The sequence below is a fragment of the Taudactylus pleione genome, unplaced genomic scaffold, assembly GCF_031769625.1.
Source record: "Taudactylus pleione unplaced genomic scaffold, aTauple2 ptg001392l, whole genome shotgun sequence".
In the NCBI taxonomy this organism is placed as follows: Eukaryota; Metazoa; Chordata; class Amphibia; order Anura; family Myobatrachidae; genus Taudactylus; species Taudactylus pleione.
In genome coordinates, this window is record NW_028285792.1 from 482,501 (window position 1) to 509,707 (window position 27,207).

At 46.0% G+C, this 27,207-nt stretch overlaps 1 protein-coding gene across 1 annotated transcript in view; it reads right to left on the minus strand.

The window, feature by feature from the left end:
- Positions 1-27,207, minus strand: part of CHRNB1 (cholinergic receptor nicotinic beta 1 subunit) — a 106,630-nt gene that overhangs the window by 22,217 nt on the left and 57,206 nt on the right. Inside the window, exons 3-4 of the mRNA XM_088463520.1 lie at positions 16,383-16,427; positions 191-300 (exon numbers count right to left, since the gene is read on the minus strand). Of these exons, the coding sequence (XP_088319646.1) occupies positions 191-300; positions 16,383-16,427 (155 nt within the window). The remainder of the gene's footprint in view (positions 1-190; positions 301-16,382; positions 16,428-27,207) is intronic.

Below are 27,207 nucleotides of genomic sequence, written 5' to 3' on the forward strand. Positions count from 1 at the left end.
ATCTCACTTTAGGAGGGGGGACAGAGTGTGTGAGAGGGGCACAGATACTGGGGTACATCCATACACATCACCTACATGTACTCTATTATACCTCACCGTCATAGCTGTAGGAGGGGGCACAGAGTGCGTGAGAGGGGCACAGACACTGGGGTACATCCATATACAATACCTCACCTGTCCAGTGACTCACTTGTTCATAAGGACAATGTCTGGTTTCCACACCTCCTCAGAGGCGATCCTCAGATGCTCAATTCCCTCATATTTCTTTGGGTCCCAGGTAAGCCGGAGATCATTCCAAGCCTGGACGGAAGAGTGAATAGAGCAGATCAGGGCTTTCCACACACAATAATGTCACCACTGGCACCACCATAGGGTTTGCATTGGCACAGAGGAGGCGGATCTGTGAGATCTGGTGTGACTGGGTGTTTAGGTTGGATGATAAGATGACTTATGTGATATCATACAGACAGATTTATTTAATACCAGTAAAACCTGGTGTCTCTGTAGGCAAGACGCCATTTTCTCTCTATGATCTATATACGTCTCTCTTCCTAGATGTCCCATTACTTTCATACACTCAACATGTTTAAGACCAGAGGCGTCTCCAGAGGTGGTCCTGCAGTGCAGTCCAATATAAAAATAGGGGAGCGACACCAACTGCCCCCCCAACTGCTGCCAAACATCACTGGCTGGGACTCACTGGCAGTTGGTGACTCTCCTATTTGAATTTTGGACTGTGCTGCAGCCTCACCTCTGGAGCCTCCACTTTCTAAGACTGAGCTCATTGCCCCCCTCCCATTTATTCCTTTCCACCTCTAACTGTTGCCAATAGGATCCTCTCTCCGGTCATACTTATCTGCTGTCTGTGGGTCATCCTCCATTACGGCTCCCTCTCCTTCACCCCCTACTCTCATACTCTCTCCCAATCCTGCTGCTTCCACCTCCATACCATCGGTAGCATACAATCCTCCCTCACCCCTTATTCATCCCCTGCTTGAACTATTGTAACCTCCTAATCTCTGGTCTTCCTCTCTTCCACCTCTCCCTAATGCTGCACCTCATCTTACTATCCTATATTGTCACAGCAGGTGCACAGGTGTATTCCTCACTCACTGACACATTTCCCAAGTTACCCAGCAGGTGCACAGGTGTATTCCTCACTCACTGACACATTTCCCAGGTCACCCAGCAGGTGCACAGGTGTACTAATTACTCACTGACACATTTCCCAGGTCACCCAGCATGTGCACAGGTGTATTCATTACTCACTGACACATTTCCCAGGTCACCCAGCAGGTGCACAGGTGTACTAATTACTCACTGACACAATTCCCAGGTCACCCAGCATGTGCACAGGTGTATTCATTACTCACTGACACATTTCCCAGGTCACCCAGCAGGTGCACAGGTGTACTCATTACTCACTGACACATTTCCCAGGTCACCCAGCAGGTGCACAGGTGTAAACATTACTCACTGACACATTTCCCAGGTCACCCAGCAGGTGCACAGGTGTAATCATTACTCACTGATACAATTCCCAGGTCATCCAGCAGGTGCACAGGTGTACTCATTGACACATTTCCCAGGTCACCCAGCAGGTGCACAGGTGTAATCATTACTCACTGACACATTTCCCTGGTCACCCAGCAGGAGCACAGGCGTACTCATTACTCACTGATACAATTCCCAGGTCACCCAGCAGGTACACAGGTGTAATCATTATTCACTGACGCATTTCCCAGGTCACCCAGAAGGTGCACAGGTGTACTCATTACTCACTGACACATTTCCCAGGTCACCCAGCAGGTGCACAGGTGTAGTCATTACTGACTTACACATTTCCCAGGTCACCCAGCAGGCGCACAGGTGTACTAATTACTCACTGACACATTTCCCAGGTCACCCAGCAGTTGCACAGGTGTAGTCATTACTCACTGACACATTTCCCAGGTCACCCAGCAGGTGCACAGGTGTAGTCATTACTCACTGACACATTTCCCAGGTCACCCAGCAGGTACACAGGTGTACTCATTACTCACTGACACATTTTCCAGGTCACCCAGCAGGTACACAGGAGTACTCATTACTCACTGACACATTTCCCATGTCACCCAGCAGGTGCACAGGTGTATTCATTACTCACTGACACATTTTCCAGGTCACCCAGCAGGTACACAGGTGTACTCATTACTCACTGACACATTTCCCAGGTCACCCAGCAGGTGCACAGGTGTATTCATTACTCTCTGACACATTTCCCAGGTTACCCAGCAGGTGCACAGGTGTATTCATTACTCACTGACACATTTCCCTGGTCACCCAGCAGGTGCACAGGTGTACTCATTACTCACTAACACATTTCCCAGGTCACCCAGCAGGAGCACAGGTGTAATCATTACTCACTGACACATTTCCCAGATCACCCAGGTCCATACATTGGAAGGGAATAATGAAAGAGATGGAAGGGCAGAAATCCAGAAAACCGACAAAAACAGTGGGGATTACAAAAAAGAGCTAAATTTGATGTATTCATTGAGTCCTCCTGGTGTGAGGGCTCCTAATCTGAAAGTCCATTTACTTTCTCTCCTAAGTAGCTCCCTCGTCAGATCGCCCCCTCTTATACCCAGTCTGACCTCCTCCAACCCGAATGCTTTGAAGTTCTTCTTGAAGTATAGTGAAAATGTCTGGCAATGGATGTGAGTTTCTTCATCCTTGCCAGATCACGGGAGGCATTCCTTATTGTACCAATGTGTTCCAGGATCCTTTCTTCGGCATCTGGTTGTCATGCCTACGTATCTAACACCACACTCACATGAGATACAATACACCACCCCCCTGGTTCTCCAGGTAATGTAGTTACTGTTTGGGATGACCGTCTCATACTTGTCAGACACTTCTTTCTTTTTAATCTTGTGATAATCTGAAGCCATATTAGAGGGTATATATAACAATAAGTCTTTTGTATCAAACGGGCTGTTTTCCCATCTTATACCATTCGCCGTCACCCAGATTTACTGAGGAATGTTTGATTCTCTGATTATATTGGCAATCATTTGCCTATTTGAACTTCCTCAAAATTGAGATTCAGTTCTATTTGTGTACAGTACTGATGATTATCTGCATTACGGGTTTTCTTTTCCGGCATAATTGCCTATTGAACTGTCTCTAACAGAGATTTTCTCTTGTATGCACAGTATTACACACCTTATATAAGGAATATACATATATATGTTTGTTTTGTCATGTATGTTTTATGTATGTACCAATTATTTTATTTGAAAAGTAATTAAAAGTTAAATTTAACTTTATTCTAGTCAAATCTTTTTCAAATCGAGTGCCCCCAACAAAGAGTCTTCTTTTCCCCATATACATACTTTATTTCTCTGACTCTGGGGACCACCACCAATGCTAAAAAGTCTATTTACCAATATCGGTACTTTTACCTTTATCTAGTTGGTCTTCTCTGGCATTTCTTTCACCACACCAATTTTTGTTACTTTTAACTCTATAGGGTGGTGTCAAATAAAATTTTTCGATCTTTCCCTCTGTTATCCTGTGCGAATTCCTAGGAAAACTATTGCGCACCGTTTATTTTTACTGAGTTTTTTCTCAGTCTCTGGAGTTCTTGCACGGATAATTTATTGGGGCTTACTCTTGATTATACTGGTAAATTTCCCAACTTACTTTACAAAAACATCATGTCTAACTTTAGTCTTAAAAATGAATTGATGACTAGGAGGAAGCTTTTGGGAGATCTCAATGATATCTTCCCTAATGAAGTGTTAAATGAGGAATCTATTCGTAACTGGGACAGTGATTTCCAGAGACTCAAAACCCTACTTCAAAAACAACTGAGAGTAGGGTGGGATCTAACTACACTGGAGAACTACCAGAAACACAAAATATGCCCTAGAGGTTTAAGACCAAACGTTTTCCCTGCTTTTCCACTTTTTTCTGAATCTCTAAAGAAGGAGTGGGATTCTACCCTACTAAAATGTTCATATGAAATAATAAATATACTCCTAAAGCATGATAATCTGGTTTTGGAGGAATGCCAAAACGAGATCGATACTTTAGGAAAACGGCTTGAGCAGTGGGAAACGGATAATCAATTTCAAAGGGTTTTTGAGCAAAACAAAAAAGATCTGGAAAATTATGAAAAAATTACTATTGAGAGAAAAAAGAACAAATTTTCTCTAGACAAAAAGGACTTTATAACTGGACGTATTTTCCGGTGGAGATCAACACACAGAAGAGACACACAAAAGGATCAGGGAGGAGGCTATACCTCCTCAGAATTGGAATCCTCAGGAGATGAGGGAGGCTTAACCAACACTTCTAACCCCTCCAATTCACTGACATCCCATTTTTTAGGGAATCCACAGGGAACCCAAGGAGGCTACAGCGGCAACAGAGGAAGACCAGGAGATCGATCAAAAAGAGGAAGGTCAAAATGGGACAACTTCTCGCCCAGCAGGTACAGCATTAGGAATCAGCCGAAAAAGTAACTGATAACCTTCAGATTATCAATTTAGCAGACCATATTTTAACATCAACTGAGAAGGATGTCCTCAGTAGAGGTTTATCCTTCTCACCAACGTCTAATTTCAACCGGTTTGGATGGGAGAAAGACCTCAAACTTTTCGGATGCAAACTACTTAAAAAAAAAATTGCCCTAAAACAACAGAATACACTGCCTACCTCTCAGGAATCCCTGGCTGAAATGGAAGCATCAGCCTTACTAATGCTAGAGGAATTACAAGAGGAGGCACAAGCAACATCATCCACACAACGACATAGACCACTGTGCAAAAACAAATTCTTCCCCTCTGAAAATATATGCCTGGAAGTTGGTGTCTTCATCAATCTGATCTCCCAGGACTTGAATAAATTGCATCGTAATAGTCAATTTCATAAAAAAACAGATAATCTGGATAAGGGGGAAAAGGGAAACTCTCAAAAATATCAAGAGATGGCAAGATGTGGTAATTAAGCCCTCAGACAAAGGGGGCAACATTGTAATATGGCCCAAATAGGACTACACTAAGGAGGCATACAGACAATTATTGGATAAGAACTGCTACCAACAGATATTACTGAATCCTACAGAGATTTTCAAAAATCTATATACGGTATGGATATGGCTAACGGAGCCTTCAATAATGGTATAATCTCCAAATCTGAATATGCTTACCTCCAGGTAGAACATCCCAGACTGGCAACCGTTTACATTCTACCAAAGGTCCATAAGAACTGCAGTACACCACTGAGTAGACCAATAGTGTCAGGCATAGGGAGCCTGTCTGAGAGAGCCAGTACTTTTATAGACCTCCATCTACAACACTTTGTTTTAGAACTCCCCTCCTATACCAAATATACTTCGGACGTGCTCAGGAAACTACACAACATACAACTTGAGGAAGGGCAACTCCTGGCTTGCTTTGATGTTGAAGCCCTATATACAAGTATCAACCACTCTCTGGGATTGGAAGCAGTGAGATACTTCAAAGACATGGAGGATCGCAATGACTTCCAAAACTTTGTACTAGATTTATTACACTTTGTATTACATTATAATTTCTTCACTTTTGAGGATAAATTTTTCTTGCAGACCAGATTAACTGCAATGGGCGCGGATTGCACACCGACATATGCTAATCTGTACTTAGGCTGGTGGGAACGAGAACATGTGTTCAATGACAACAATGAACATTACACCAACCATGTCATCACTTGGCACCGCTATATAGATGATATTTTGGTTATATGCTATGGCGAAGAAAAACTCCTGATTGATTTCATTCAACATCTCAACAATATCACTCAATCTAAAATGAACACATGAGATTAGTAATAACACAATTACTTTTCTGGATCTGAGAATTTACAAAAATCCCAGGGGAACTCTGGAAACTGAACTTTTCAGAAAGAGACCAGCTCACATTTCCCAACCACTGTAGAGAACATCCCTAAAGGGGAATTCCTTCGCCTCCATAGGAACTGCTCCAACCCAGAGGTCTTTAAACAACAAAGCATGATACTATCATCTAGGCTTAAGGAAAGGGGATACAGCAATAGATCCATTAAAAAAGCTAAAACATCTATAATGAAAACCAGTAGAGAAAACCTCATTTTTGAAACTGACAGAAAAATGGATAGAAGCACCAATGAGACCATTGGATTTGTAGGGGACTATTGTAGAGAGTGGCAAACCATACGAAACCTCATTCAGAAACACTGGCACTTCTTACTGTTGGATAGGGACCTGTCCCCTATTTTGGGTGGCAGTGTAGCAATGAGTTGGAGATGATCTCCAAATTTACGAGATAATTTGACCCAGAGCCACTACAGATATACAAACCCCCGACCTCCACCCATAAAGGGCTCATATCCCTATAGGTCCTGCAGAGCCTGCCCTCACATGATTAAAAAGAAAGAAGTGTCTGACAAGTATGACACAGTCATCCCAATCAGTAAATACATTAACTGGAGAACCAGGGGGGTGGTGTATTGCATCTCGTGTGAGTGTGGTGTTAGATACGTAGGCATGACAACCAGATACTCACAGAAACGATCCTGGAACACATTGGTACAATAAGGAATGCCTCCCATGATCTGGCAAGGATGAAGAAACTCACATCTGTTGCCAGACATTTTCACTACACTCACAGTGGAAATTTGAAGAACTTCAAAGCATTTGGGTTGGAGGAGGTCAGACTGGGTATAAGAGGGGGCGATCTGACGAGGGAGCTACTTAGGAGAGAAAGTAAATGGACTTTCAGGTTAGGAACCCTCACACCAGGAGGACTCAACGAATACATCAAATTTAGCTCTTTTCTGTAATCTCCACCGTTTTTTTGGTTTTCTGGATTTCTTCCCTTTCATCTCTTTCATTATTCCCTTCCAATGTATGATACTATGGACATGTGTGGGGGTATGTATGTGTATATATGAATTAACAATTGTGTGTGTGTGTGTATATATATATACAGGCATATTGTCACGTCTGAAACTGGAGAAGAGGACGTGGTGGGCCTCAGTTGGGGAAAGAAACGGAGACGAGGGGCCTGGATGTACGTTCTCCTCATCCACAGGTCTTGAGTGTTGGCGAGACCTGGGCAAAGGTGCGGAGTCTAACCCACAGGATGGTGTTCGCCAGTGATCCCCCCAATTAGGATATGGGCTTAGCTGCACCCCGTGAGCAGGTCGCGGTCCTTTGACCAGGTACCCAAGCCCTGCAGGGATAGAGACACTACACCCGTGGCCCAGCGAGGATATGCCTGTTAGGCACAACACAGTCCCTGAAAATACTGTAAAGACAACAACTTGACACGAGGATCAAAAACGTCAATAAGGCTTTCAAAGTGGGAAGCGACTCACGGTTACTTGAGACGTCACCAGAGATAGAAGGCACACGGGTAGAGGTGGTAAATGTTGTAGCACGGATGTCCACGGGAGACGTGAGGCACACAGGTGGGGATGATCACACTGCTGCACGGGTATTCACCAGAGACATAAAGGCACACAGGTAAAGGTAGTAACACTGCTGCACGGGTATTCACCAGAGATGTTAAGGCACACAGGTAAGGTGGTAACACTGCTGCACGGGTATTCACCAGAGACGTAAAGGCACACAGGTAAAGGTAGTATCACTGCTGCTGTACGGATGAATAGGAACCTGGATCGGGAACTCACTAAGGCACGCTAGGAGACAACCGTTGTTCAGGCAATTTCCCATAACCTGTGGGACAGTTTTATACCCAGGGGAACCCTTAGACAGGTGCACAGCATCAGCTGGAAATGAGCCAATCAGGAGGAAGGATCCAGTCACATGGGCCGACTGTCATGGCGGCGCCCATGTCCGGATTTGAGATGCCGGACACCAGCCCTCCAGTAAGCCACAGCAAGCGAGGAGAATCCTCAGCTTCTCCCCCGCCGCCGCGCAGGCCGACCGACCACCCAGGAAGAAAGGGGAAGCCGGCGGTGCGGTAAGTGGGCGCCGATCCCCGGCTGAGCCCTGACAGTACCCCCTCCTTTAAGGGTGGGCACTGAACACCCACCAGGCTTATCTGGGAATCGCCTATGAAAACTCTGGATTAGTCGCGGAGCGTGTACATCAGAGGCTCTGATCCAGGCCCTTTCCTCGGGGCCGTAGCCCTTCCAATCGATGAGATATTGAAGGGTGTGGAATCTGTGCCGGGAATCCAAGATCTTTTCCACCTCAAATTCAGTGCCTTGTAATGTCTTGACTTGAGGCAATTTAGGGGAACACTTCTGAAAACGATTGAGCACCAGGGGCCGTAAGAGAGAGACGTGAAAAGTATTTGAAATCTTCATTTGAGGGGGAAGTTCCAATTTATAAGTTACTGGACTGATTATCTTAATGATACGATATGGACCGATAAAACGCGGAGCAAGTTTCATGGACGGGACTCTTAAGCGGATATTTTTGGAAGATAACCAGACCCTGTCCCCGACTCTCAACAGGGGAACCGCCAAACGTTTCCTGTCCGCAAATTTTTTGTAATTCCTAGAAGATTGCTTTAGGGATAAGTGAATTTTATTCCATAGAACTTAGAAGGATTGAATCTCTTGATTCACAGCTGGAACATCTATAGATGGAAGCTTCTGGAAATCTGGAACTCGTGGATGTCTACCAAAAACCGTAAAAAAAGGAGTGGATTTAGAGGAAGAATGAAATTTTAAGTTATGAGAAAACTCTGCCCATGGCAGGAGGTCCACCCAATCATCCTGGGAAGAAGACACAAAGAGCCTAATGAAGGTCTCCAGCTCTTGATTGACCCTTTCCGTTTGACCATTCGACTGTGGGTTGTAGGCTGAGGAAAAGTTCAGTTTGATTCCACAGGTACTACACAGGGCTCTCCAGAATTTGGCTGTAAATTGAACACCTCGATCAGAGACTATTTCCCTGGGGAGACCGTGTAATCTGAAGATGTCTCGAATAAAAATTTTTGCTAATTGAGGAGCAGAAGGAAGGCCAATGAGCGGGATAAAATGTGCCATTTTAGAAAAGCGATCCACGACCACCCATACCGTGTTATGTTCCTTGCACCGAGGTAATTCGGAAATAAAATCCATTGAGATGTGGGTCCAAGGAGCAGTTGGGATAGACAAGGGACGAAGAGGACCAACCATCTGTCTACGCGGAGTTTTATGTTGGGCGCATTTGATACAGGAGCGGACAAACACAGTGACATCCTTCTTCATGGTCGGCCACCAGTACGATCGAAGTAAGAACTGGTAGGTCTTGGTGATTCCAGTGTGACCTGCGAACAAGGATGCATGAGCCCAAATCAGCAATTTTTTACGTAACTTAGGAGGTACAAAAATTTTCCCAGGTGGCAAGGACACTACTTGAGTAGGAGCAAATACAATTGGGTCAAAAATGGAACGAACTTGAGAACACTCCTCCTCCTCCAAATTAGTCATGAAGGAGCAAGATAATGCATCGGCCTTCTTGTTCAACACACCAGGATGAAACTGGAGTTTTAAATCAAACTTAGAAAAAAAAAGTGACCATCGCGCCTGCCTGGCATTTAACCGGTGTGCAGTTTGTAGATAGATCAGATTCTTATGGTCTGTAATAATCGTGACAGGAAATTTGGCCCCTTCCAGGAGATACCGCCATTCCTCTAAGGCTAGGCGCATGGCTAGAAGTTCTTGGTCGCCAATAATATAATTTCTCTCGGCAGGGGAAAATTTACTGGAGAAAAATCCACAAGGATGCATCTTCCCATCTTCAGCAGACTGAGATAATACCGCGCCTACTCCAACGGAGGATGCGTCCACCTCCACAATGAATGGTTTGTCTATTTGAGGCTGACAGAGAATGGGAGCTCGAGAAAAGGCACCTTTTAGGTTTTGAAAGGCTTGTACTGCTGGAACAGACCATTTAGAACAATTGGCTCCTTTCCTTGTGAGGGAGGTAATGGGTGCTACCAGTGTAGAAAAGTGTGGAATAAACCTCCTGTAATAGATTGCGAATCCTAGAAAACGCTGAGTACCTTTTAATGACGTAGGCAGGGGCCATTCAGAGATTGCCTTTAGTTTATCAGGATCCATCTGGAGAGTCCCCCCGGAGATGATATGGCCTAAAAAAGGTACTGAAGTTTGGTGAAACATACATTTGGAAAGTTTCCCGAAGAGGTGATGAGTGCGAAGGCGGAACAATACCTCCCGTACATGAAGACGATGACTCTGTAAATCTCTGTAAAAGATTAAAATATCATCGAGATAAATCACAACAAATTTATGAAGAATATCCCGGAAGACCTCGTTGACGTAACCTTGAAAAATAGCTGGTGCATTACAAAGACCGAAGGGCATTACGAGGTACTCAAAGTGTCCGTCTCTGGTATTGAACGCGGTCTTCCACTCGTCCCCGGTCTTAATTCGAATCAGATTATACGCACCACGTAGATCCAGCTTCGTGAAAACCTGAGCCCCTTGAACCTTGTCAAACAGTTCTGAAATTAAAGGTAGCGGGTACCGATTTTTTTATGGTGATTTGATTCAACCCTCGATAATCTATACAGGGCCGGAGTCCACCATCCTTCTTCCCTACAAAAAAGAAACCTGCCCCTGCAGGAGAAGAAGAAGGCCGAATGAATCCTTTAGCAAGGTTTTCCTTAATGTATTCCTCCATGGCCGCGGTCTCAGGTACGGACAAAGGGTAAACATGGCCACGTGGAGGACTTTTCCCAGGAAGCAAATCAATGGCACAATCCCAAGGTCGATGCGGAGGCAGTTTATCTGCGGCTTGTTCACAAAATACGTCAGCGAAGTCTTGATAAGCCTCGGGCAAGCCCGGCTGGGGGGGGTGTTTAGAAGACTCTGGTCAAAGGGGCTTCTTAGCCGAGTTGGCAATCATCTCTTGGTTACATACTGGAACGACTTTGGTCAAACAATCTTGGAAACACTGTGAACCCCAGGATAGGATTTGCATAGCATCCCAGTTGAACACAGGATTGTGTTTTCTCAACCAGGGCAGCCCTAATACCAGCTCATAGGAGGATTCGGGTAACACAAAAAATTCCAGCATTTTATGATGTAGGCACCCAATTTGGACAGACACAGGATGAGAGAGTGAAGAAATGGGTAACCCCACCAGAGTTTTACCATCTAGACCGGACAGTAACAATTTATTAGGTAGGGAAACGACTGGAATACCCAAGGTGTGAATCAATCTCTCTGCAATAAAATTACCAGCGGCTCCAGAATCAATTAAAGCTTGAACCTTTCTTGTCCTGGACTTATGGGAAAGCGACACTACTAAAAGACTTTCGGATAATTGGGATGGCTTGAGAATAACCCCCAACTGAATGCTCCCTACTTCAGTCAGGGTTTCGCATTTCCCGCAAGTAAAGGACAATTCCTCAGAATGTGGTTAGGTGCAGCGCAATAGATACACAATTTATTTTGGAAGCGTCTATTGCGCTCTGCCGGGGTGAGTTTGGCTCTGTTGACCTGCATTGGTTCGTCTTCACTAGCTAGGATGGGTATAGGCGGACTAACAGCTGAAGAGCGGACTGGTAGATGTTCACCTCTTCCCCTACTAGCCCATCTTTCCCGATGGCAAAGGTCAATTTTGATACAGAGAGAGATAACGTCAGCGAAGGATTCTGGCAAATCTCTGGAGGCAAGCTCATCCTTCATCCTCTCAGAGAGTCCATGAAGGAAGGACGCTTTAAGAGCTTCCTCGTTCCATTTTAATTCAGATGCCAGGGTCTGAAATTGGACTAGATACTGCCCCACGGACCGTGTGCCCTATCGCACTCGGAGGAGGTCAGAGGATGCAGAAGCAGAACGGCCTGGCTAGTCAAAAATTCTCTTAAATGCGGAAACAAATTTCTTGTAGGTAGATACGATGGGGTCGGCCCGTTCCCATAGAGGGGAGACCCAGTCTAATGCTGCTCCTGTTAATAATGAAATCACATATGCTACTTTGGCCCGAGAAGTGGGAAAGTTCTGGGGAAGGCATTCGAATTGGATTTCACATTGGTTGATGAACCCGCGGCACCGCCTGGGGTCGCCATCAAACCTTTCTGGAGTGGCAAGCTGTAGTCGGGGTTTGGGAGTAGGAACCACCGGTGGAGGACCTGATGGAGAAGGTACAGTAACCGCAGGCGGGGGAACCGGGAGAATAGAAGCCAACGTGGTTTGGATCGAAACCAGTTGCCTCGAGAGCTCCTGTAAATACTGAGCCACTTGTTGTTGTTGCGCCTCCTGGTTGTCCATCCGAGAGGTCAACTCTTGCAGAGACCCAGTACCTTGGGATCCTGCAGCCTCCATTGGGCCTGAACAAACTGTCACGTCTGAAGCTGGAGAAGAGGACGTGGTGGGCCTCAGTTGGGGAAAGAAACGGAGACGAGGGGCCTGGATGTACGTTCTCCTCATCCACAGGTCTTGAGTGTTGGCGAGACCTGGGCAAAGGTGCGGAGTCTAACCCACAGGATGGTGTTCGCCAGTGACCTCCCCAATTGGGATATGGGCTTAGCTGCACCCCGTGAGCAGGTCGCGGTCCTTTGACCAGGTAGCCAAGCCCTGCAGGGATAGAGACACTACACCCGTGGCCCAGCGAGGATATGCCTGTTAGGCACAACACAGTCCCTGAAAATACTGTATAGACAACAACTTGACACGAGGATCAAAAACGTCAATAAGGCTTTCAAAGTGGGAAGCGACTCACGGTTACTTGAGACGTCACCAGAGATAGAAGGCACACGGGTAGAGGTGGTAAATATTGTAGCACGGATGTCCACGGGAGACGTGAGGCACACAGGTGGGGATGATCACACTGCTGCACGGGTATTCACCAGAGACGTAAAGGCACACAGGTAAAGGTAGTAACACTGCTGCACGGGTATTCACCAGAGATGTTAAGGCACACAGGTAAGGTGGTAACACTGCTGCACGGGTATTCACCAGAGACGTAAAGGCACACAGGTAAAGGTAGTATCACTGCTGCTGTACGGATGAATAGGAACCTGGACCGGGAACTCACTAAGGCACGCTAGGAGACAACTGTTGTTCAGACAATTTCCCATAACCTGTGGGACAGTTTTATACCCAGGGGAACCCTTAGACAGGTGCACAGCATCAGCTGGAAACGAGCCAATCAGGAGGAAGGATCCAGTCACGTGGGCCGACTGTCATGGCGGCGCCCATGTCCGGATTTGAGATGCCGGACACCAGCCCTCCAGGAAGCCACAGCAAGCGGGGAGAATCCTCAGCTTCTCCCCCACCGTCGCGCAGGCCGACCGACCACCCAGGAAGAAAGGGGAAGCCGGCGGTGCGGTAAGCGGGCGCCGATACCTGGCTGAGCCCTGACACATATTTGCTTTATATGAACCTATCCTTTAACCTGTATGATGATCAATATATGTGTTTCCAGATAAGAACATACTTATTCCTTTTTTCTCACTCATCTTTATAAATTGATATCACTTTGTAATTTAATAACTAGATTACTCTCAATAATAATCACTTTCATATTAAAATTGGTCAATTAACTCTTGTATTTATGCATATTTACTTATTTGGTTTATTTCAAAACCACGGATATGCCAGGATATTACCCTGCTTTATAACTGATTGCTTTATCTAATCCTATTTTGGGCTCTTAGGTCAATTTCTTACATTTCCTGATATTAATCAGGCATCAATCTAATTAAACAATCGCTGCTCTCACTTCTAGTGTCTGTTAGGCCAGCGCAAGTGCCGGGAGAAGAGCATAAACTCCATAGCAATGAGCATGAAACCCCCTGGCAACGAGCATGAAAGCCCAGGCAACGAGCATGAAACCCCCTGGCAATGAGCATGAAACCCCCTTGGAACAAGCATGAAACCCCCTGGCAACGAGCATGAAAGCACAGGCAAGGAGCATGAAACCCCATAGCAACGAGCATGAAAGCCCCTGGCAATGAGCATAAACCCCATAGTAACTAGCATGAAACCCCCTGGCAACAAGCATGGAACCCCCTGGCAACGAGCACTTAATCCCCTGGCAATGAGCAGGTCATTTTAAAGTAATGCGAAGCCTTACTGTGGGACATAAAATGGTGTCGGGCAAATATGTAAGTGGCACTTTGGTAATAGGCATTACAGTGTGTGACATAATCTGTAATGGGCATTATTATGTGTGGAATAATGTAAGTCACTGTACCAGGGACGTCTGACTGGTGCACTGCCTTATGGAGGAGCTAGGACAAAATACAGGTACGGGAAGGGAGGGGGCACAAAATTGCTGCCTTGCGCCGGGTGACAGATATCCTAGTTTCGGCCCTGCCCTGTCCATCCTGAATTACAGCCATCAACTTCCGTGCAGGGGTAACAGGTACCGGGCTTTTTCACATGATCCCATAAGTGGCATTTCCAACCAAATACTACAGGCACTACAGGAATGTACCCTATTACTTTCAACACCTTGGGACATGCTCCATAGACTATTTTTTGGATCATAACCTGCCTCTACTCTATTGCTGAAAGGTGAAACTGTGTATATCTGACACAGTCTCATGTTTTTTTATTAACAACTAGCGCTCTGTGGGAATCTCCGGCTCAATATAATTCTCCTAGAGTTAAATGAGCTGTTATCTTTTGCCTCATAGAAACACATTCCTATATCAAACAGTACCCTATATTACCTTTTCACACTCTCTCAACAGTGAGCTCTCCCCTCCTGTCCTGCAATGTCTAGAATAGCCGGGCTTTGTACACTCTGACAGCAGAAGTGCTCTCTTCTCTTTCTTCCTACCAGCTGCCATCCCCACTCTCTCATCCCACGTCCTCTGTTATATATAAGACGTGGAGACAGCAGAAGTGCTCTCTTCTCTTTCTTCCAACCAACTGCCATCCCCACTCTCTCATCCCACGTCCTCTGTTATATATAAGATGTGGAGACAGCAGAAGTGCTCTCTACTCTTTCTTCCAACCAGCTGCCATCCCCACTCTCTCATCCCACGTCCACAGTTATATATAAGACGTGGAGACAGCAGAAGTGCTCTCTTCTCTTTCTTCCTACCAGCTGCCATCCCCACTCTCTCATCCCACGTCCTCTGTTATATATAAGACGTGGAAACTGCAGAAGTGAGGGGACAGACTCTGGGCCTCTGTATCAGACATCACATACTCTTATGAATATTTTCCATAGACATGTCCTTCTTATGGTATTCACTCTCCAGTTACATAGATCTTGGAGGCTAATTCCATGTCGTATTTAGAGATATGTGCAGTTTCTGAATTTACTAACTTGCTTTTCAGATTCTAGGTGACATTTATCCTCACCTCTATCTCAGAGGGGAAGGGGTGCACATGCCCCTGGAAGCAACAAACTTTCAATATATTCTGCACATTACTGTGTATCCTATTTTACAGCAAAATAAGAGGATCATTTTGTAGTTGAGTTTTTTTACAATTGATGCTCTTCTGATACACATGTGGTATGATTATGCACCCAGGTGGTCTCAGAGGAAAGTGTGCACATGCTCCTGGGAGCAACAATCAGTTTTAATAAAATCTGCACAACTGTATATCTTCCCTTACAGTGCGATAAGACGATAATTTGTAGCTGAAATCTGCAATAATTGGTCTTTCTTTTGAAATATATGTGGCATGATCAGGGCCAGATTAAGGTCTGTGGGGGCCCCTGGGCAACAAACATCTGGGGGCCCCTATCAATAAAAGTTGAAAATTATAATATATATATATATAACAAGTCCCATTAGGTCGGCACTCCCTTAGATAGAGTTAAAAAGACCGTGGTGCAAGCAACTCAAATTCCAATCAACACATATCCATTTGCATATATATATATATATATATATATATATATATATACAATGGCGCCATAATACATATAGTCCCATCAAAGTCCGTCCAAAGTAAAAGAGTTTAGCCAAAACAGGGACTTTATTGTATATATGTATAGAGATACTGTATATGCACTTTTCCTCTTTTCTATAACCACCATTACGTGGATGGGGAGCACAACGTGAATCTGCACTTTCATCGGTACGTATGTAAATTGCTAATAGGCCCCTATAACACTGTGCAGTCCCATAACCTGTACCTGACGGTCTGTCCCGGCCTGTGTATGCTGCCACCTGGTGGGGAGATCAGTCAAGTGTGACCAGGGGGCAGTTTGAGCAATGCCCATTACTTGTCACTCGTAAATGCAGAGCCACATTAGCCCCTCAGAGGTAGCGTAAATCCATAGCGGAAAGGATGGCCTGATACTGGCCCCGGGGGCACTGGAGTTGGGGACATAAACTCTGGAGAGACGAGAACAGATCTCTGTTCACTAAGTTGTCACAGTGATATCTGTGCGCAGAACATGCCAGGCCCCGCCCGTCACCTACCAGATCCATGTACACCTTCGTCGTAAGCTCCTCATCCTTTTCATTCTACACAAGAAGAGAAGTAGCAATAAGTTCATGGTACAGGATCCACTTTCATGTTAGTATAAAACTCACCCCCCATCCCTGACTATAACATGCACCCCGGCCCCACCGCCTGCGTCATAGACATCGTGTATCTGTAATTCTATATACTATTACTGTATACTCAGAGTCACCCCCCATCCCTGACTATAACATGCACCCCGGCCCCACCTCCTACGTCATAAACATCCTGTATCTATAATTCTATATACTATTACTGTATACTCAGAGTCACCCCCCATCCCTGACTATAACATGCACCCCGGCCCCACCGCCTGCGTCATAGACATCGTGTATCTGTAATTCTATATACTATTACTGTATACTCAGAGTCACCCCCCATCCCTGACTATAACATGCACCCCGACCCCACTGCCTACGTCATAGACATCCTGTATCTGTAATTCTATATACTATTACTGTATACTCAGAGTCACCTCCATCCCTTACTATAACATGCACCCCGGCCCCACCGCCTATGTCATAGACATCCTGTATCTGTAATTCTATATACTATTACTGTATACTCAGAGTCACCCCCATCCCTGACTATAACATGCACCCCGGCCACACCTCCTACGTCATAGACATCCTGTATCTATAATTCTATATACTATTACTGTATACTCAGAGTCACCTCCATCCCTGACTATAACATGCACCCCGGCCCCACCGCCTATGTCATAGACATCCTGTATCTGTAATTCTATATACTATTACTGTATACTCAGAGTCACCCCCATCCCTGACTATAACATGCACCCCGGCCCCACCTCCTACGTCATAGACATCCTATATCTATAATTCTATATACTATTACTGTATACTCAGAGTCACCCCCATCCCTGACTACAACATGCATCCCGGCCCCACCGCCTACGTCATAGACATCCTGTATCTGTAATTCTATATACTATTACTGTATACTCAGAGTCACCCTCCATCCCTGACTATAACATGTACCCCGGCCCCACCGCCTATGTCATAGACATCCTGTATCTGTAATTCTATATACTATTACTGTATACTCAGAGTCACCCTCCATCCCTGACTATAACATGTACCCCGGCCCCACCGCCTATGTCATAGACATCCTGTATCTGTAATTCTATATACTATTACTGTATACTCAGAGTCACCCCCCATCCCTGACTATAACATGTACCCCGGCCCCACCGCCTACGTCATAGACATCCTGTATCTGTAATTCTATATACTATTATTGGATACTCAGAGTCACCTCCCATCCCTGACTATAACATGCACCCCGGCCCCACCGCCTACGTCATAGACATCCTGTATCTGTAATTCTATATACTATTACTGTATACTCAGAGTCACCCCCATCCCTGACTATAACATGCACCCCGGCCCCACCGCCTATGTCATAGACATCCTGTATCTGTAATTCTATATACTATTACTGTATACTCAGAGTCACCCCCATCCCTGACTATAACATGCAACCCGGCCCCACCTCCTACGTCATAGACATCCTGTATCTATAATTCTATATACTATTACTGTATACTCAGAGTCACCCCCATCCCTGACTACAACATGCATCCCGGCCCCACCGCCTACGTCATAGACATCCTGTATCTGTAATTCTATATACTATTACTGTATACTCAGAGTCACCCCCATCCCTGACTATAACATGCACCCCGGCCCCACCGCCTACGTCATAGACATCCTGTATCTGTAATTCTATATACTATTACTGTATACTCAGAGTCACCCCCATCCCTGACTATAACATGCACCCCGGCCCCACCGCCTACGTCATAGACATCCTGTATCTGTAATTCTATATACTATTACTGTATACTCAGAGTCACCCCCATCCCTGACTATAACATGCACCCCGGCCCCACCGCCTACGTCATAGACATCCTGTATCTGTAATTCTATATACTATTACTGTATACTCAGAGTCACCCCCATCCCTGACTATAACATGCGCCCCGGCCCCACCGCCTATGTCATAGACATCCTGTATCTGTAATTCTATATACTATTACTGTATACTCAGAGTCACCCCCCATCCCTGACTATAACATGCACCCCGACCCCACCGCCTACGTCATAGACATCCTGTATCTGTAATTCTATATACTATTACTATATACTCAGAGTCACCCCCCATCCCTGACTATAACATGCATCCCGGCCCCACCGCCTACGTCATAGACATCCTGTATCTGTAATTCTATATACTAATACTGTATACTCAGAGTCACCTCCCATCCCTGACTATAACATGCACCCCGGCCCCACCGCCTTCATCATAGACATCCTGTATCTGTAATTCTATATACTATTACTGTATACTCAGAGTCACCCCCCATCCCTGACTATAACATGTACCCCGGCCCCACCGCCTACGTCATAGACATCCTGTATCTGTAATTCTATATACAATTACTGTATACTCAGAGTCACCCCCATCCCTGACTATAACATGCACCCCGGCCCCACCTCCTTCGTCATAGACATCCTGTATCTGTAATTCTATATACTATTACTGTATACTCAGAGTCACCCCCATCCCTGACTATAACATGTACCCCGGCCCCACCGCCTACGTCATAGACATACTGTATCTGTAATTCTATATACTATTACTGTATACTCAGAGTCACCTCCCATCCCTGACTATAACATGCACCCCGGCCCCACCGCCTACGTCATAGACATCCTGTATCTGTAATTCTATATACTATTTCTGTATACTCAGAGTCACCCCCATCCCTGACTATAACATGCACCCCGGCCCCACCGCCTATGTCATAGACATCCTGTATCTGTAATTCTATATACTATTACTGTATACTCAGAGTCACCCCAATCCCTGACTATAACATGCAACCCGGCCCCACCTCCTACGTCATAGACATCCTGTATCTATAATGCTATATACTATTACTGTATACTCAGAGTCACCCCCATCCCTGACTACAACATGCATCCCGGCCCCACCGCCTACGTCATAGACATCCTGTATCTGTAATTCTATATACTATTACTGTATACTCAGAGTCACCCCCATCCCTGACTATAACATGCACCCCGGCCCCACCGCCTACGTCATAGACATCCTGTATCTGTAATTCTATATACTATTACTGTATACTCAGAGTAACCCCCATCCCTGACTATAACATGCACCCCGGCCCCACCGCCTACGTCATAGACATCCTGTATCTGTAATTCTATATACTATTACTGTATACTCCGAGTCACCCTCCATCCCTGACTATAACATGTACCCCGGCCCCACTGCCTATTTCATAGACATCCTGTATCTGTAGTTCTATATACTATTACTGTATACTCAGAGTCACCCCCCATCCCTGACTATAACATGCACCCCGACCCCACCGCCTACGTCATAGACATAGTGTATCTGTTATTCTATATATTATTACTGTATACTCAGAGTCACCCCATCCCTGACTATAACATGCACCCCGGCCCCACCGCCTACGTCATAGACATCCTGTATCTGTAATTCTATATACTATTACTGTATACTCAGAGTCACCCCCCATCCCTGACTATAACATGCACCCCGGCCCCACCACCTACGTCATAGACATCCTGTATCTGTAATTCTATATACTATTACTGTATACTCAGAGTCACCTCCCATCCCTGAATATAACATGCACGCCGACCCCACCGCCTACGTCATAGACATCGTGTATCTGTAATTCTATATACTATTACTGTATACTCAGAGTCACCTCCCATCCCTGACTATAACATGCATCCCGGCCCCACCGCCTACGTCATAGACATCCTGTATCTGTAATTCTATATACTAATACTGTATACTCAGAGTCACCTCCCATCCCTGACTACAACATGCACCCCGGCCCCACCGCCTACGTCATAGACATCCTGTATCTGTAATTCTATATACTATTACTGTATACTCAGAGTCACCCCCCCATCCCTGACTATAACATGCACCCCGGCCCCACCGCCTACGTCATAGACATCCTGTATCTGTAATTCTATATTCTATTACTGTATACTCAGAGTCACCCCCCATCCCTGACTACAACATGCACGCCGGCCCCACCGCCTACATCATAGACATCCTGTATCTGTAATTCTATATACTATTACTGTATACTCAGAGTCACCCCCCATCCCTGACTATAACATGCACCCCGGCCTCACCGCCTACGTCATAGACATCCTGTATCTGTAATTCTATATACTATTACTGTATACTCAGAGTCACCCCCCATCCCTGACTATAACATGCACCCCGACCCCACCGCCTACGTCATAGACATCCTGTATCTGTAATTCTATATACTATTACTATATACTCAGAGTCACCTCCCATCCCTGACTATAACATGCACCCCGACCCCACCGCCTACGTCATAGACATCGTGTATCTGTAATTCTATATACTATTACTGTATACTCAGAGTCACCCCCCATCCCTGACTATAACATGCATCCCGGCCCCACCGCCTACGTCATATACATCCTGTATCTGTAATTCTATATACTAATACTGTATACTCAGAGTCACCTCCCATCCCTGACTATAACATGCACCCCGGCCCCACCGCCTTCATCATAGACATCCTGTATCTGTAATTCTATATACTCTTACTGTATACTCAGAGTCACCCCCCATCCCTGACTATAACATGTACCCCGGCCCCACCGCCTACGTCATAGACATCCTGTATCTGTAATTCTATATACTATTACTGTATACTCAGAGTCACCCCCATCCCTGACTATAACATGTACCCCGGCCCCACCGCCTACGTCATAGACATACTGTATCTGTAATTCTATATACTATTACTGTATACTCAGAGTCACCTCCCATCCCTGACTATAACATGCACCCCGGCCCCACCGCCTACGTCATAGACATCCTGTATCTGTAATTCTATATACTATTTCTGTATACTCAGAGTCACCCCCATCCCTGACTATAACATGCACCCCGGCCCCACCGCCTATGTCATAGACATCCTGTATCTGTAATTCTATATACTATTACTGTATACTCAGAGTCACCCCAATCCCTGACTATAACATGCAACCCGGCCCCACCTCCTACGTCATAGACATACTGTATCTATAATGCTATATACTATTACTGTATACTCAGAGTCACCCCCATCCCTGACTACAACATGCATCCCGGCCCCACCGCCTACGTCATAGACATCCTGTATCTGTAATTCTATATACTATTACTGTATACTCAGAGTCACCCCCATCCCTGACTATAACATGCACCCCGGCCCCACCGCCTACGTCATAGACATCCTGTATCTGTAATTCTATATACTATTACTGTATACTCAGAGTAACCCCCATCCCTGACTATAACATGCACCCCGGCCCCACCGCCTACGTCATAGACATCCTGTATCTGTAATTCTATATACTATTACTGTATACTCCGAGTCACCCTCCATCCCTGACTATAACATGTACCCCGGCCCCACTGCCTATTTCATAGACATCCTGTATCTGTAGTTCTATATACTATTACTGTATACTCAGAGTCACCCCCCATCCCTGACTATAACATGCACCCCGACCCCACCGCCTACGTCATAGACATAGTGTATCTGTTATTCTATATATTATTACTGTATACTCAGAGTCACCCCATCCCTGACTATAACATGCACCCCGGCCCCACCGCCTACGTCATAGACATCCTGTATCTGTAATTCTATATACTATTACTGTATACTCAGAGTCACCCCCCATCCCTGACTATAACATGCACCCCGGCCCCACCACCTACGTCATAGACATCCTGTATCTGTAATTCTATATACTATTACTGTATACTCAGAGTCACCTCCCATCCCTGAATATAACATGCACGCCGACCCCACCGCCTACGTCATAGACATCGTGTATCTGTAATTCTATATACTATTACTGTATACTCAGAGTCACCTCCCATCCCTGACTATAACATGCATCCCGGCCCCACCGCCTACGTCATAGACATCCTGTATCTGTAATTCTATATACTAATACTGTATACTCAGAGTCACCTCCCATCCCTGACTACAACATGCACCCCGGCCCCACCGCCTACGTCATAGACATCCTGTATCTGTAATTCTATATACTATTACTGTATACTCAGAGTCACCCCCCCATCCCTGACTATAACATGCACCCCGGCCCCACCGCCTACGTCATAGACATCCTGTATCTGTAATTCTATATTCTATTACTGTATACTCAGAGTCACCCCCCATCCCTGACTACAACATGCACGCCGGCCCCACCGCCTACATCATAGACATCCTGTATCTGTAATTCTATATACTATTACTGTATACTCAGAGTCACCCCCCATCCCTGACTATAACATGCACCCCGGCCTCACCGCCTACGTCATAGACATCCTGTATCTGTAATTCTATATACTATTACTGTATACTCAGAGTCACCCCCCATCCCTGACTATAACATGCACCCCGACCCCACCGCCTACGTCATAGACATCCTGTATCTGTAATTCTATATACTATTACTATATACTCAGAGTCACCTCCCATCCCTGACTATAACATGCACCCCGACCCCACCGCCTACGTCATAGACATCGTGTATCTGTAATTCTATATACTATTACTGTATACTCAGAGTCACCCCCCATCCCTGACTATAACATGCATCCCGGCCCCACCGCCTACGTCATATACATCCTGTATCTGTAATTCTATATACTAATACTGTATACTCAGAGTCACCTCCCATCCCTGACTATAACATGCACCCCGGCCCCACCGCCTTCATCATAGACATCCTGTATCTGTAATTCTATATACTCTTACTGTATACTCAGAGTCACCCCCCATCCCTGACTATAACATGTACCCCGGCCCCACCGCCTATGTCATAGACATCCTGTATCTGTAATTCTATATACTATTACTGTATACTCAGAGTCACCCCCATCCCTGACTATAACATGCACCCCGGCCCCACCTCCTACGTCATAGACATCCTGTATCTATAATTCTATATACTATTACTGTATACTCAGAGTCACCCCCATCCCTGACTATAACATGCATCCCGGCCCCACCGCCTACGTCATAGACGTCCTGTATCTGTAATTCTATATGCTATTACTGTATACTCAGAGTCACCTCCTATCCCTGACTATAACATGCAGCCTGGCCCCAACGCCTACGTCATAGACATCCTGTATCTGTAATTCTATATACTATTACTGTATACTCAGAATCACCCCCCATCCCTGACTATAACATGAATCCCGGCCCCACCGCCTACGTCATAGACATCCTGTATCTGTAATTCTATATACTATTACTGTATACTCAGAGTCACCTCCCATCCCTGACTATAACATGCATCCCAGCCCCACCGCCTATGTCATAGACATCCTGTATCTGTAATTCTATATACTATTACTGTATACTCAGAGTCACCTCCCATCCCTGACTATAACATGCACCCCGACCCCACCGTCTACGTCATAAGCATCCTGTATCTGTAATTCTATATACTATTACTGTATACTCAGAGTCACCTCCCATCCCTGACTACAGCATGCACCCCGGCCCCACCGCCTACATCATAGACATCCTGTATCTGTATTTCTATTAGGGGTGTGCATCGGCCACTTTTCGTGTTTTGTGTTTTGGTTTTGGATCTGGATCTTTCTTCGTGTTTTGGATCTGGATTGGTTTTGCCAAAACCACCCTTCCGTGTTTTGGGTTCTGGGTTTTGTGTTTTGGATCTGTATTTTTTTGAAAAAAAGCATAAAAACAGCTAAAATCACAGAATGTGTAGGTTTTTCTGCTCCTATGCTATTATTAACCTCAATAACCTTAATTTCCACTCATTTCCAGTCTATTCTGAACACCTCACACCTCACAATAGTGTTTTTATGTCCAAAAGGTTGCACCGAGGTAGCTGGATGACTATGCTAAGCGACACGAGTGGGCGGCACAAACACGTGACCCATCTAGGAGTGACACTGCAGTGGCAGGCAGGATGGCAGTTAGAAAAACTAGGCCCCAAACTGTACATAATGCAAAGAAAAAAAGAGGTGCAAGATGGAATTGTCCTTGGGCCCTCCCACCCACCCTTATGTTGTATAAACAGGACATGCACACTTTAACAAATCAATCATTTCAGCGCCAGGGTCTGCCACACAACTGTGGCTGAAATGATTGGTTCGTTTGGGCCCCCACAAAACAAGCTGGCAATTAATGTGTCCCTGCACAAACTGGCTCTACGGAGGCAAGATGTCATCCTCATCCTCCTCATCCACCGATTCCTCACCCTCTTCAGTGTGTACATCCTCATCCTCACAAAGTATTAACTCGTCCCCACTTGAATCCACCACCACAGGTCCCTCTGTACCTTCTGGAGGCTGGTCTCCCTGGAAGAGCTGATAATTCATTTTGATGAACATCATCTTCTCCACATTCTGTGGAAGCAACCTCCTACGCCTTTCGCTGACAAGGTTCCCGGCTGCACTAAACACTCTTTCGGAGTACACACTGGAGGGGGGGCAACTCAGGTAAAATAGAGCCAGTTTGTACAGGGGCCTCCAAATTGCCTCTTTTTCCTGCCAGTACAGGTATGGACTGTCTGACATGCCTACTTGGATGCTGTCACCGATGTAATCCTCCACCATTCTGTCAATGGTGACAGTATCATATGCAGTGACAGTAGACATGTCAGAAATTGTTGCCAGGTCCTTCAGTCCGGACCAGATGTCCAAACTTGGTCCTGCCTGCCCTGCATCACCGCCAGCGGGTTGCTTAGGATACCTAAGTTTTTTCCTGGCAGCCCCAGTTGCGGGAGAAAATGAAGAAGGAGCCGTTGACGTGTCACGTTCCGCTTCAGCTGACAGTGTGTTCACCAGCAGGTCTTTGCACCTCTGCAGGCTTGTGTCGGCCGGAAAGAGAGACACCACATAGGCTTTAAACCTAGGATCGAGCACGGTGGCCAAAATGTAGTGGTCTGATTTCAACAGATTGACCACCCTGGAATCCTGGCAAAGCGAATGAAGGGCTTCATCCACAAGTCCCACATGCCGAGCGGAATCGCTCCGTCTTAGCTCCTCCTTCACTTTCTCCAGCTGCTTCTGCAAAAGCCTGATGAGGGGAATGACCTGACTCAAGCTGGCAGTGTCTGAACTGACTTCACGTGTGGCAAGTTCGAAGGGCTGAAGAACCTTGCACAACACGGAAATCATTCTCCACTGCACTTGAGTCAGGTGCATACCCCCTCCTTTGCCTATGTCATAGGTGGATGTATAGGCTTGTATGGCCTTTTGCTGCTCCTCCATCCTCTGAAGCATATAGAGGGTTGAGTTCCACCGCGTCACAACCTCTTGCTTCAGGTGATGGCGGGGCAGGTTCAAGAGTGTTTGCTGGCGCTCCAGTCTTCGGCACGCAGTCGCTGAATGGCGAAAGTGGCCAGAAATTTTTCGGGCCACCCAAAGCGTCTCCTGCACGCCCCTGTCGCTTTTCAGAAAATTCTGCACCACCAAGTTTATTGTGTGAGCAAAACATGGGACGTGCTGGAATTTGCCCAGATGTAATGCCCGCACAATATTGGTGGCGTTGTCAGATATCACAAATCCCCAGGAGAGTCTAAGTGGGGTAAGCCACTGGGCGATGATTTCCCTCAGTTTCTCTAAGAGGTTGTCGGCGGTGTGCCTCTTACTGAAACCGGTGATACACAGCGTAGCCTGCCTTGTAACGAGCTGGCGTTTCTGAGATGCTGCTACTGGTGACGCTGCTGCTGTTGCTGCGTAAGGTGATACATCTACCCAGTGGGCTGTCACAGTCATATAGTCCTTAGTCTGCCCTGTTCCACTTGTCCACATGTCCGTGGTTAAGTGGACATTGTGTACAACGGCATTTTTCAGGACACTGAGGACACTTTTTCTGACGTTTCTGTACAGTCTCGGTATCGCCTGCCTAGTGAAGTGGAATCTAGACGGGATTTGGAACCGGGGACACACTACCTCCATCAATTGTCTAAATCCCACTGCACTAATGGCGGATACCGGACGCACGTCTAACACCAACATAGCAGTCAAGGCCTCAGTTATACGTTTTGCTTCAGGATGACTGCTGTCGTACTTCATCCTCCTCGCTAAGGACTGTTGGAGGGTCAATTGTTTAGTAAAAGTAGTGGTGTTCCTACTTCCTCTCTGGGATGATGAACGACTCCCAGCAGCAGCAGCAACAGCAGCAGCGGCAGCAGTAGGCGTAGCAATGCAGGATCCTCCGGAGGAATCCCGGATAGGAGAGTCAGTCATGCCAGTGATATGGCCTGCAGGACTACTTCCGATCCTGACTAAGGAGGAAATTGACGAGGAGGGAGTTGACGGTGTGGTTTGCAGGCGCTTGGATACAACAGGACAACGGGATTTAGGTGTCCCTGGACTGCTTACGGTCTGAGCCAAAGTTTCTGAACTTGACAGTAACTTTTTATGAACGCGCTGCAGGTGCCGTATAAGGGAGGATGTTCCTAGGTGGTTGACGTCCCTACCCCTACTTATTTCACCTTTACATATGGTACATATGGCAAGACAGTTGTTGTCCGGATTTGGATAGAAATATTGCCAGACCAAAGAGGTGGAATGTTTGGTCTTCTGCCCAGGCATGACCGTGATGGGCTTTTTCATCCCACGGACAACAACTGTCTCCCCCGGAGCCTGATTTAAACA